Source organism: Canis lupus, chromosome 4 (assembly GCF_003254725.2).
Source record: "Canis lupus dingo isolate Sandy chromosome 4, ASM325472v2, whole genome shotgun sequence".
Taxonomy (NCBI): domain Eukaryota; kingdom Metazoa; phylum Chordata; class Mammalia; order Carnivora; family Canidae; genus Canis; species Canis lupus.
This window is the reverse complement of record NC_064246.1, coordinates 15,732,046-15,745,682: the sequence shown is the minus strand read 5'-3', so window position 1 is coordinate 15,745,682 and position 13,637 is coordinate 15,732,046. Positions and strand designations below refer to the sequence as shown.

Here is a 13,637-nt window from a genome sequence, read left to right as displayed (position 1 = left end):
CTAAGTGAGCCGTTTAAATATTTTGTGATTGCCAAGATAACTGAGCATAATGGAATTAACAAGAGTCTGAAGTCACAAATATTGTGGTTGGGCCCTCGGCTGGTCAATATTGAGTCTTGGGGGCCTCTGGGTGGCTCAGTTGGTTGAGCATCCAACTCTTGAGTTCAGCTCAGGTCATGATCTCAGTCAGGGTCCTGAGATTGAGCCCTGCCTCAGGCTCCCCACTCAGTGGAGAGTCTGCTTGAGATTCTCTCCCTTTGCCTACCCCCCACTGGCGTGTGCTTTCTCTCTTCCTCTCTCTAAAATAAATAAAATCTTAAAAAACATAGAGTCCTGGGTTCCCTATCTGCAAACCAGGGTGATACCTCTTCCTAAGGTATGAAAACAAACCAATGTACAAATGTTATCATGACTGAATTCAAGAGGCATTATAAGCCATGTAGACTAAGAGTTCCTCTTCCAAATAAACCCTGGCCTGCAACATTCCCTTTCTTTGTCAGATAAACTCATCAAACCCAAGACTTGTAATTTTTACATTTAATTTTATATTTCAAGGTAAATATTTTCTTTTAGAACTTAAGAATACTGTGGCAGTTAATTTTATGTGTCAACTAAGTAGGGCACAGCATTCAGACATTTGGTCAGTAGTTGTTCTAGATGTTGCTGTGAAGGTATTTCTTAGATGAGATTAACAGTCAGACTTTGAATAGCGTATCACCCTTCATAATGTGGGTGGCCCTTAACCACAGCAGGTGAAGGCCTTGAGAGGGAATTTACCTACAGTATATTTTGGAACAGCAACATCAACTCTTCCCCTGAGCTCCAGTAAGCCATCCTGGCTTGCAGATTTGGGACTTGACAACCTCCACAATTGTATCAGCCAATTCTCTAAAGTAAGTCAATCTCTTTTCCTCCCTCCCTTTCGTTCTTTATTAAAGACTTTATTTATTTGAGACACAGAGAGAACACTAGAAGGAGAGAGAAAGCAGGAGTTGGGGGCAAAGGCAGAGGGAGAGGGAGAAGCAGGCTTTTTGCTGAGCAGGGAGCCTGATGTGGGGCTCGATCCCAGGACCCTGGGATCACAACCCAAGTCAAAGGCAGATACCTAACTGACTGAGCCACCCAGGCACCCCCTCCCTCTCTTTCTTTCTATACATGTGCACACACATATATCTATGGGTTCCATTTCCCTTGAGAACTCTAATACAGATGCCTAGTGTTGATTCTTGCCACTACCATGGTCCGTTGTTAACACTCAAATTTAGAGTAACTTAAACTAGGCATAAAATTCTAAAGGGGAAAATCTCCACCTATTATCCCAAATTCTTTCTCAATACGTTGAGATAGCATCAGGTCAAAACACATTATAATTCTCTGCCTGGCTTCATCAACCATTCTCACTCACTTTTTCCAAATTTAGCATTAAACAATGCTGGGAAGAGAAAAAATTCTCTTCCAAGGGTGATGTGCAAGACTATCTGGGCCCTGTTCTTCCCCTCCCTGCTCTGTTCACAACCTTCTCTTTCTATATTTCCTGAAGATACCAGGTGAAAGATAAGAAGCTGTGACAGTTCTTTGGGACTCAAGGTTGAGTCACCTTGAAATATTTTAAGGCTATAAAAAAATATAGTAAGGTCTCAAGAAATTCTGCCTTCAATAAAAATTATGCTCTGAGTATTCCAGGTGAGAGATAATGATAGCTTAAACTAGGAAATTTGGAGGGGAGGGCAGTTTAAGTCAAATTCAGGATTCAGGCATACCTCATTTTATTGTGCTTCTCTTTATTGAGCTTTGTAGATTATATATATATATATTTTTTTTCAAATTAATTAAAGGTTGTGGTAACCTTGCATTGAGTAAATCTGTCAGCACCATTTTTCCAACAATATTTGCTCACTTTGTGTTTTTGTGTCACATTTTGGTAATTCTTGCAAAACTTCAAACTCTTTCACTACAATTTATTTGTTATGGAGATCTGTGATCAGTGACTAATGACTAGCCTTTTTTAAGCAGTATTTTTTAATTTTTTTATTTATTTTTAAAGATTTTATTTATTTATTCATGAGAGACACAGAGAGGGAGAGAGAGGCAGAGACACAGGAAGAGGGAGCCTGATGTGGTACTTGATCCCGGGACTTCAGAATCATGCCCTGGGCCAAAGGCAGGTGCTAAACCACTGAGCTACCCAAGGATCCCCTTAAGCAGTATTTTTAAATTAAAGTATATACAGTGTTTTTTAGACATACTGCTGTTGCACATTTAATGGACTACAGTATAATGTAAATATAATGTCCAAAACATTCATTTGCCTTGCTTTATTGAGATATTTGCTTTATTGCAGTGGTCTGAAACCAAACTGGCAATCTCTCCATGGCCAGCCTGTATATTCTGGACAGAGTCAAAAGGGCTTACTAATGTTTTGGATGTAAGAAGTAAGGAAAAGAAGGGAACCAAGGATTAAAAACAAAACAAATAAGCAAACAAAAACCTGCTCTGAGAGAAACCAAATAAATTACTCAATAATCTGGAAGAAATTACAGCATAAGTGATCCTCAAATAATTTAAACATTTGTTTTTTTTTTTTTAAAAGCAAGAATTATTTCCCTTAAACTGCTATCCTATCCCACGTGGATACAGGCATTGTACAGAAACATGATAGTACTGCTCTATACAGCAGGCACTCAAGGAGTATTTCTTTTTTTTTTTTTTAAGATTATTTATTTATTTATTTATTTATTTATTTATTTATTTATTTATTCATAGAGACACAGCTAGAGAGAGAGAGAGAGGCAGAGACACAGGCAGAGGGAGAAGCAGGCTCCATGCAGGGGGCCTCATGTGGGACTCCATCCTGGGTCTCCAGGATCATGCCCTGGGCTGCAGGCGGCGCTAAACCGCTGCGCCACTGGGGCTGCCCTTAAGGAGTATTTCTAAATGAAAAAATTGATGATACTCTGATTTGCACGTAATGCCAAAATCCCATACTCTCCTTCTCCCCCTACCCCCTTCTCTTTGCCTTTAATCTGGGATTGCCAAATAAACTAAGGATATACTTGGAGAATTTCCTGTTTTTGCTGAGCAGTCTTTTTAGTATCCTACATGTATAGACAATTACCATTTTTGTGCTTCAACATTTCAGTTCAAAGCATTATCTTATAAAAAGCAATTTAAAAAACACTACCAAAATCAGACCCTAAGGAGAGTGTTTCAAGGCCAGAATATTGATGGGTAGGTAAAAGGGAGGGACTGTCTACCAGGGAACAAATGGATCGGTCTCTGACCTGATTTTTGTTCATGAATCTCTTTCTCAAGACAGTGAACCACTTAAAGGGAGAATAAAACATTGGGAAAAATGCTGTAATTCATATATTCATTGAGTTTTTTTTTGAATTTTTATTTAAATGTCTAACTTCTTTGGATCATCACAAGGATATACCTCCTAATAAAGATGAAAACACAACTCCATTTGGAAATACTTTAACACATTATATAGCATAATGAAGTAACACAAAAAAAACTTTTTTTAAACATAGGATTTCTCTTTAAAGCTTAAATGTGAGGCAGACAGACGTCTTACTTTAAAACAGATGGAACCCTAGAACATTTCCAGGATACATAAAACTGAATCTTGTGTTATATTTTATGTCTGAGACAGCTAACCAATACAAAATTGATGGCTAGGGTTTCTGTACTAATTGTTTTTTTATACCTTGCCATTCCAAAATCCAAATTTAACATTCCAGTGTTTCTTTTTGTAATCCTATGACCATTCCAGAATGTATATGATTTTTTTATAATTTGTTCTGTGATTTGGAATCTTAAGTGTATGCATATGCTATTTATTATATAATATATACACCTATATTATATACATACTCCATGATAAGTGATATACATTTATGGAACCCAACATAGGTATTCTGACACACACAAAGAAATACAAGTTGTCGCTAATAAAATGAGTTTATTTTGTATTAATGTTTTCAAAAAACACATTTGTAAAGTTAGCCCCACACTAGGCCTAAAAAAGCCTTTACAAAGAGATTAAAAAATTACAAAACTGCTTTCTCTTAACTATGAAACTACAGAGATTTAAGAGGTGTTAGAGGAGAAAAATGTTAATTCATGGTCAATTTTTAAAAGGTTAATATACAATAAATCTGTAGGATACTATTAGAAGATTAAATCTTAACCATTTAGAGGAAAAAGCTGTATTTTTCTTTCAGAAAGTTTTACTCTTAAATGATGTTTACTAAGAAATATACATTGCATACCACAGTAACAATGATCTCAAAATTACCTAATTGCTTTGCAAATGAATCAGCCTATACAGGAGAACAAGTAGGAAATTGCTTGCTGATACATATTAACTCCTTAATTTTCCTGATAAAAGAAAATCAAAACAAAAATTTAGTCCATTCCAACTAAACATACAAATTACTGATATTTAATAGAAGATAGCACTGGATTATTTTTAACAACACAAAAATTCAAGTATTACAGAAGCTCAAACTACGTTATTTCAAAAAAGGAAACGAAAGAAGACGTATTTATCTAACCAGTGTTTTACAGAAATTTGGAATATTTACATATTTTATAACACTGTAGAAATCTTTGGTGGTGACATATGGATTCAGTTCCCTGAAAACACTTTAATAATTTTGTTCCATCAATCTGTGTAGTCAAGTATTGATGATCAGTAATGCTGGCAGTTACCATTTTCTAGCCAAATCCACATACACAATAGTGACTTGTGTGGAGGGGATCTTGTGCAGGACCTACATGGGTTTACATACTAAATCACTTAGCAAGAAGACTTACTTCTGGCTCGTTTTTTATCCCAGGAAAAACATGGTAAACTAAAGAACAGATCAACTGTCACTTCCAAACAAACTTGGGAAATGGTTAATATTAATGCACAAATTGAATGAATGAATATATAATAAAACAAAATGCTGGCTACAATCTCTGCATAAATGTTAACAGCTACCATTATGGTGCCTTAAGTGAAGTTGTGCAGCATCTGATGCCCATTCACCAAATGGTGGTGGTGGGAAAGCAAGGCACTGTGGTCAAGAGATAAATTTACCTCCTTTAAAAGCACTGAACTCAAAAGTAGAGAAACAACAAATGACCTGCTCCACCTTAAGAGAGACAAAGATTTATAAGTGTATCATACAAAGTTCAAAGGAAAGAGCATGCTAAAACACACACAAGAGAAAAACAGCAAGATCTCAGAAATATAAAAAAAGGAGAGAAAGGAAATGATAGAAGAGCAAAATGACACCCACTGCTTATAAGGATATAACAGTAGAAACAGATCAGAGGAGGCACTGCATGGAGAGATACAATTAAAAAGGACATACATCACCCCTTTGTGACCTGTGTTGTCTTTGATTCAACATTTTGTTTGCAGAAGTTCAGAGGGATAAATAATGCCTCCAATTTAGAATAGTATTTATGAGTTTACTACAATTAAGGAATAGATTTAACAGATCGGCCTTGGAAAAGATAAAATGGAACAGAGAGAAGCCTGCACAGGTAATATTTTTATACAGAGTCACTTACATGACCTTGTCAGGCAACTGATGACACTGCTTTCGGGCAGGAAAGACAAACATAGTGTAGCACTTGTATTAGCAAGTCTGGTACTAGGCAATATAAATAAAACTCTCTTCCAAGAGTTTATCATAAGAGTTCCTAGGAATTTTGAACACTAGGAGCTTTTCTAGAAACTTAGGCTACAAATTAGTCAAGGTAGTAAAAATATCTTCACCTAAGCTATTCAGAAAATTAAACTCTTGGAGGAAAGAAGTTGAGTGAATTTTTTCTTGATGTATCAAGAATGTGAGATAGTCTAGAAAATGTTTTAAGACTTGTACCAAGAGAAATGTTTGAATTAAACTAAGTACTCCTAAGTAAATATTCTGTTCTCTGCCAACACTCTGAGGGGGTCCTGAATATACACTGCCAGCTGGTTTCACTTCTTAAAAAGATAGAAAGGTCAAAGATTTCACAAATCTCGCCCACTGTGTTTTTCCTCCGGACAAACATAAGTAAATTATCTGAATGGTTATAACTGTACAACTTGGACTACTGATCACTAAAACCACCACCAGAAATACAGACTTCATAATGCATAGTTATCAGTGCCACCTAAAAAGCTTCCACGTTCCATAATTCAAAATTTCTCGTATTAAAAACTATTTTTCTAATATCTATTCTAACCACTTCTAGTACGTAAGATTAACATCTGTATTTTGCATTGGCACCTCTCTTCAGGAAACCATCTTAGCCAGAAGATGAGAGATTTAAGTGATTCTAGCCAATATAGATTCATAAATCAGCAGCACACATCAGTGCCAAGCTTATGAATGGACCGACTGTTGGATAACTTCATGACTCTGTTTCACAAAAGCAACTCTTTTTAAATGCTGAAAATGTAACCAGTGTTAACAAGAACATGCTAAATTCAACCACAATATAGGGCTTAAATGTGGAAAATTGGTTGATGTTTAGAATACCTTCTTACTTAAGAGAAGATAATTAATTAATTAAAATAGTTAAATTTGAACAATTAGCTATATTTTCATATAATTAGAATCTAACGAATTTAATGAATGAAACCCACAGGAAAAGAGATGATGAAATTCAAGGCATAAATGTGACATGTTGGGATACGACAAAAAACAATAAAAACAGTGTCAATAAAACTTAAAATAAATGTACAGTCGTAAATAAGTAAACAATTTTCAAGTGTGCAAAACTAGTCAGGAATAAAAGTGCTATGTGGATACCTGGCTTTCAAATATTTGTTTTGAAAACTTTCAGTTGATGGTGGCAAAACCAGGAAGTATTAAAAAAGTAAAAATTTAAAGAATATATAAAACACGCTGTATCTTACATTATGCCCTTGTCCTATCACTGCTGGATCAGAGGCTTATTAATTTCTATCCTCATGTGATAGAATATACATGGAGGTAAACACAATACAAGAGCACAAAGGCTGATGTATCTTAAACCGTAAAAAGACTCTTTTCAAGTATACTGTGGGTCTGTGTTTCATCGCAATCCCAGGCACTCAGTGTTGTTGAGGAATTTGAAAACAGGTAACACAATTTTCTATTATTTCTGAAATATTATATGTATAAATAAACTTTGCATAACTACCTTTAGTAGTCAGGACATGGAAGTGCTGGTGAATGAAATAAAAGCTATTTAAATTTAGATGAAAATAAACCCTATCACTGCCACAATGGAAAGTATTATTTTAATACGTAAATCCTGAATGAATAATGTTAGCAAAAATGTCGATGGATTAGCATAATTTGTCTTGGGATTCTTGAAGTGCAGATGGCTAAAAATACACTTGTGGTCTCTTCTTCACTTTATATTTTAGTGACCCGTATCGCACCTGAAGAGAGAAATGTGTCATTATTACAAATTCGATGATTACTTTTGAACTTAGATGGAAATGAATAGTTCCTAGTCACGGTGATAATTTTTTTAACTTTTCTCATATAAAGAACCAATTATCCTAGAAGTATGCTTACGTATTCAAAAGTGGAGTTGGTACTAGTTCGAAATATGCTCACACTATTATCACTAATAACAAATAAAAACATTAACTGTTGCTAATTGTGCTTTGCCTGGTCCATCAATTGTTCACAATGACCTGAGGCCATACACTGAAATCCTCCACTGCTTTCTGGACACAAAGACAATATATTATTGTGGATAAACTTCTGTTTAATCCTCACACAGGGTTGGCTCAAAGCCATATCATGTAGTTATTTTTGTTAGTTGCCCTCTGCTCATCTGTTGTAGGGCCAGCACTGGGTGCTCGTGACAACCCTATGACTTGCTCTATGAGAACACCATTTTCGACCTACAGAGGATGACTAGGGATTTGCCACTTTGTAAATTTCCAGCCCTCCTAAGGTATCCAATCTGAATAAAGAATTTAAAATGTAACTGCCGATCTACCCCTCTGTTCTTCACCTATGGATCATTAGCATCCTGAGTGGTAATGCAGCAAGGAAACCCTACAATAGGAATCTATTAGGAAAACAACTCTGCACCTGACTGACCTCTTTGCGGCCTTTCACGGTTTTCACAGATTTCATGCTTTGCGATCTTCGAAGCCCTCGGTGGGTTAACATCTCATCATCTGAATACGGCCCCTCCGCTTCTTCATCTGTTTTCTCATCTCTGTCTTTCAGTGGAATTCCATAACCTAAACGAGTAGTCAAACCAGGATATTTTGGTGAAAGGACAGCACTCCGTCTGATGCACTTCTCTGCATGGTTTGCATTTGCCCCTGACTCTCTCTCCTTTTCTCATCTGGAACGTGCTCTCTGCCTTTTATCATTAATCTCAGCCCTGCGTACTATTCTGCATGAAGCTCATAATTCATGTCTTCCAGGAAGTTTCTCCCAACCATTCCTACTTTTTACTACACGTTTTTCAGAATAATTTAAAGTAATTGACTCTTGAGAAGGTAAATAAAACCTTATTCGAAACTCAAAAGAATATAAGCAGGTGTATACTGAGCCAGATCTCTTCATGCACTCTAAATAATCTACGCAATTTTGTGTTTTGTCATTTGTGCCTTTGACTTTAATTAGAAATGAAGGGTTTCCTCCAACCACTTGTGTCAAAACTTTCATCAAGATTGAGAATGGGAGGGTGAATTTAAAGGAGTCAAGTAATACCCAAAGGGGCTAGGACTTTGGGCACAATGGGCAGGTGATGGGGATGTTAAACCAACACTGTTGCAGCTGCTGGGATAAAAACCAGCCAGACAGGCTACAGTATTAGAAACACCACAGGCTATGATGACAGATGTTAAGGAAATAGCCAGCATCAGGAAGGTCAGTAAGAGACTGTGTGGAGGTGTGCTAACAGGCTGCTTATTATGTGTAGCCACAAAAGATTTAACATTGGCCAATATGCAAACATCCAGGTAGTCAGGCTGGTTATTGTCAGGGAGTCTGACAGCATTCTGACGCTGGGATTCAGAGACCTGAAGACTCCTGTTCCTAAGGCAGAGGTTCTCAAGCTTAGTAGAGCTAATTAGCAAAGACTTATTAGCACATATTAAGAGTCACCGGAAGAACTTGCTGCTACGAAGACTGCTGGGCGGGGGGGGGGGGGGGGGGGGGGGGGGGGGGGGGGGGGCGGCAAGAATCTACATTTCTAACAAGTTTCTAGGTGATGTTTAAGCTAGGTGCAGGGTCTGTACTTTTGAGCCACTGTTTGGGTGGAGCAAGACAGGGGCCCCAATCCAGCAAAAATGGAGAGCCAAAAAGATAAGCAGTTAGGTATAAAGACAAGGGTGAAGTTACAAGGCTCCATTAGGTTTCAAATTCTCCTTTAATAAAGATAAGAAGCATACATATCTAAATCTGCAGGTAAGAAAAATATACTAAATACATGTTTCCTAATCTGCTCTCCCAGGCCATGAATAACTTGCGACTCACTAAACGAACCATGAAGATTTGTTAATAAGCTTCTTAATCTCCTAATAAGATACAAGCCTTTAATTGTATAACATGCAAATACAATTTTATGCTGCCAGACTTCTAGGGTAAAAATTAAGAAGGATTTGGAAGTAGACTCAGTCATAATTGGGGCCAGGATCCTTTGTTTCCCTGCATCAGTCCAAATAACTGTGTCCTAGGTAGAAAAGCAAGCACTTGCCAGGTGCTAGGGCTAGGGGAGCAGCAGCTTGGGGGAGGCACGAAGGCCAGTGTGGTGGCTCCAGGATGGGTTGGGTCACTGGTCCTGGGAGGAAGCTCCTCATACAGTATTAAGTGGGAAAAAAACGTACATTAAAAAAAAAAAAAGTACATATAGAAATAAAGGAAAAACAACAATGAAACCACTAGATCTCTTGAAAGTGGGCTTTTAGGTGATTTTAAGTTTTGTTTTTTCTTTTTAAATTTGCCCAATTTTATTTAAAAATTGTATTGTTTTTAATAATTGGGGAGAATAAACCAGAAAAAAAGTTGTTTTTAGGTGGTCATTTCTAGATTTTTCTCCATCGCTGTTGCCTACACAATATTCCTAATGCCAATAAAACTAAAGTAAAACGCAGAATGGGGAATCAAGGAAAGAGTTAGAAAGGACGCAACTGTGACCAAGAAAGTTCTCTAAGGTCACATATGAAGCATAAGATTACAGGTCAACAATCATGGCCTTTGCTATTTTAATCACTTCTCACTGTATGCATATGATTAGGAATTGGAATTTCATTCAAAAGAGGATTAGGTACACATCTTCTTTCTTTTTTTCCAATTTCAGGTAACAAATCTTATTAGCTTTCTAATTATGGTTTCAGAGAAAATGATGGGTTGATTCATTATTCCATTAATACTCGAAAAATTCTATGTGTTTGGCAGTGTGCTAAATTATGGGGATAGAATGATGAAGAAGACACAACTTTCATTTTTCACCCAAAGAAACTCTGGGTCCACCAGGGGGAAACAGACTTTAGCAGGCATTACAATACTGTACTAGATGCTATAAATCAAAGATGATGAGGTACTATGGGAGCCCACTGTGAGATAATTAACTCAGCCTGGGGGTGGGGGAAAATAGGTTGTGAGAGAGGACTTCTCGTAGGAGGAGATGGCTACCATCTAAAAAGGCTCATGATTCTGTATAACTAGCACATGATGGAGTGGGAGAACAAGTCAGAGGAGTTAATATACCTCATGCTACTGAGTTTGGAATTCATCAGAGAGCGATGTGGGGCCACTGAAGCATTTTAGGCAGAAGGGTGACATGATTACACTTGGAGTCTTTCAAAGATTCTTTTTACACTTCGGGGAATGAATCAGAAGTGGATGAAGACTGGAAGCAAGGAGGTTACTGCAGTATGGCAGGTCAGAAATGATGAAGTCCAAGGAGCAAAGACAGAGACAGTAGCCAAATTTGGGATCTATTAGAAGATGAAATTGAAAAGTTTAACTTAGCAATTTACTAAACCAAACTGTGCATCAAAAAAGAGAGGAGTCAAGTCAAATATCTTCACTAAAATATGCATTTTCTATTCCACTTAAAACCTGGAATTGAATATGTATGAACATTCTGCTGTGAGCGGTGGAAGTGTTAATCGAAGTTGTCTGAGGATTTAGAAGTTTGGAGGAGGAGGGAGACCTGAGACTATCAGAGAAGCCCATATCTGGGTTCCATCCCACAGTAGGCACTCAGCAAGTAGGCAGAGTGGCTTATGGGTCTGCTGAGCCCGGGCAAAGTGAAGCTTCTGGGGGCTACTGATGCCATACGAAAGTGAGGCTAAGGCTGCTTGCTTTACGTCGCTGATGTACACTGGACAGAGCCCTTGCATGTATATTCCTGAGGAGCAGTGACTGGGGACCTAAGGCTGAGGAGTCTGTATGACCCTGGGGCTTTGGGGCCTAATGCTGTAACTGTTTGGCCAGCTACAGCCCAGACCTCTGTGGACATTTTAGAAACTGGCAGATGCTTTTGCAAACTGACCTGGTGTTCACACAGCTCCTACATCTTAGAGTTGGTATATTTTAAATTTTCCCACCATATGATAATAATAGCCAATATTAATCCAGTATTTAGCAACCCACTGCTTTAAGCAGTTTCTGCATATTAATACAAGTGTGGAATCACAGAAATTCTGCCCTGGAAAGAGCCCTGGACCTATGGTGGGGGATGTGATGTGAGTACTTCACCACCTCTTAGTGGTGAGACCCAGAGCTAGTCTTGCCTCTCTCCAGGCCTGTGTTTTCTTATATGGTAAGGTGGTGGGATGGATGAGAGATGACCAATAGATTTCTTTCTTTCTTTCTTTCTTTCTTTCTTTCTTTCTTTCTTTCTTTCTTTCTTTCTTTCTTTCTTTTCTTTCTTTTCTTTCTTCTTTCTTTCTTTCTTTCTTTCTTTCTTTCTTTCTTTCTTTCTTTCTTTCTTTCTTTCTTCTTTCTTCTTTTTTATTTTTTTTGACCAATAGATTTCAATGTGAATCCCAACTCTGACCCAGTTGGACTGTCTGGGGCACCATGTTGAGGACCTGTGAGCAGTGTGGGAAGGTGCCAGAGTCCTGAAGCGATGTCTGCTGCTGTGGGCAGGGAGCAGGGAGTACGCAGGACACCTATTTGCCATCTTTGACCAACGCCATCTCTAAGGCTGGTACCTTCTCAAATTATTTGAATTTGTAGTTCCAGCTCAACCGTCTAAGTGTAGACTTTTTATAAATGAAAAAGAGAACCTTGGATACCTCCTTCCTGTCATTGACTATGTAGCCCCTGACAGGTATTTTAATCTCCTTATGTCTGTTTTATTATCTAAAAAACAAGGATGAAGGGCAGCCCGGGTGGCTCAGTGGTTTAGCACCGCCTTTGGTCCAGGGCGTGATCCTGGAGTCCCGGGATTGAGTCCCACATCAGGCTCCCTGCATGGAGCTTGCTTCTCCCTCTGCATGTGTCTCTGCCTCTCTCTCTCTCATGAATAAATATATAAAACCTTTAAAAAAATAAAAATAAAAAATAAGGATGAAATACTTAACCCATGGAGTCATCTTAAGGATTAAATAAATACATAAAAAGCACCTACAACAACAAAAAATGTGTGCTTTATTTCTTTATGTACTACTATTGAAACTGAATATTGGGCCACTTTTAACTCATAAGGGAGCAGCAACGTCTTTGCAGAAAAAATATTCCCACTTATCACAATGTGGTGTTCTTTCAAAGGAGGTGAACATCATGTTCAAGGCATCCATTTTCTAACAATGAAGCATTTGGAGGGAGCTCTTTTTGCCACAGTGACAACAAGCAGATTTAATAACTTCATCAAGGGATGCCTGGGTGGCTCAGTTAGTTAAGTGTCTATCTCTGGCTCAGGTCATGATCTCAGGGTCCTGGGATGCAGCCTGTGTGGGGTTCTCTGCTCAGAGGTGAGTCTGTTTCTCCCTCTCCTTCTGCCCCTCCCCCCACTTGTGTGCAGGCTCTCTCAAATAAATAAAATCTTTAAAAAATACGTAACTTCATCAAAGCAGGACTTCTCTTGACTACTTAACCTCAAACCACTCAGAGCAGGCCATGATGAGTTTTCAAATAAGATTCAAATTTCCAGATATTTGAGTTGCTTGTGAACAAGCAGAGCATCTAAGGTAAATGTATTGATCACATGAACCAATAAACAGATTTTGCAATGTGGATGCAATTACCTCACTGAAAAACTTACTATTTTTTCTTGAGGAATTTTGAAAGTAGATAGTATAAATTTTCATGGCTAATACACCATGCTCCTGGTTAACCATTTCTCTTAGGCATTTGGTTTGTTCCAGTATTTTGTAACTATCAACAACGAGATGAACTTTTTTGTACATATATCTTTGAATATTTGTCTGATTATTTCTTTATGACATAGACCTGGAAGTTTCTTACTGAATTAAAAGGCATAAATTTTGATAATTACTTCCAGATTGTCATCAAAAAGAATTATTCCACTGAAATCTCATAAATAGAATATGAGAATGTTTGTCTCCCAACAAGCTTGCTGTGGTGATTTAAAAACATAGTCACAAATTCTGACACTTTTCTCCTTTTCCCTTAAATACATTTTTTTACATTATTTTATTTTCTTTTTAAAGATTTATT

At 37.6% G+C, this 13,637-nt stretch overlaps 1 protein-coding gene across 2 annotated transcripts in view; it reads right to left on the bottom strand.

Annotated features, from left to right (window-relative positions):
* Window positions 1-3,944: 3,944 nt before the first annotated feature.
* REEP3 (receptor accessory protein 3) overlaps window positions 3,945-13,637 on the bottom strand; it is a 97,824-nt gene continuing 88,131 nt past the window's right edge. For both annotated transcript variants that reach the window (XM_049108976.1, XM_025434458.3), the window contains 2 exons: window positions 8,091-8,236; window positions 3,945-7,414 (listed from right to left, as the gene is read on the bottom strand). In XM_049108976.1, the coding sequence (XP_048964933.1) occupies window positions 7,358-7,414; window positions 8,091-8,236 (203 nt within the window). In that variant the 3' untranslated portion in view covers window positions 3,945-7,357. The remainder of the gene's footprint in view (window positions 7,415-8,090; window positions 8,237-13,637) is intronic.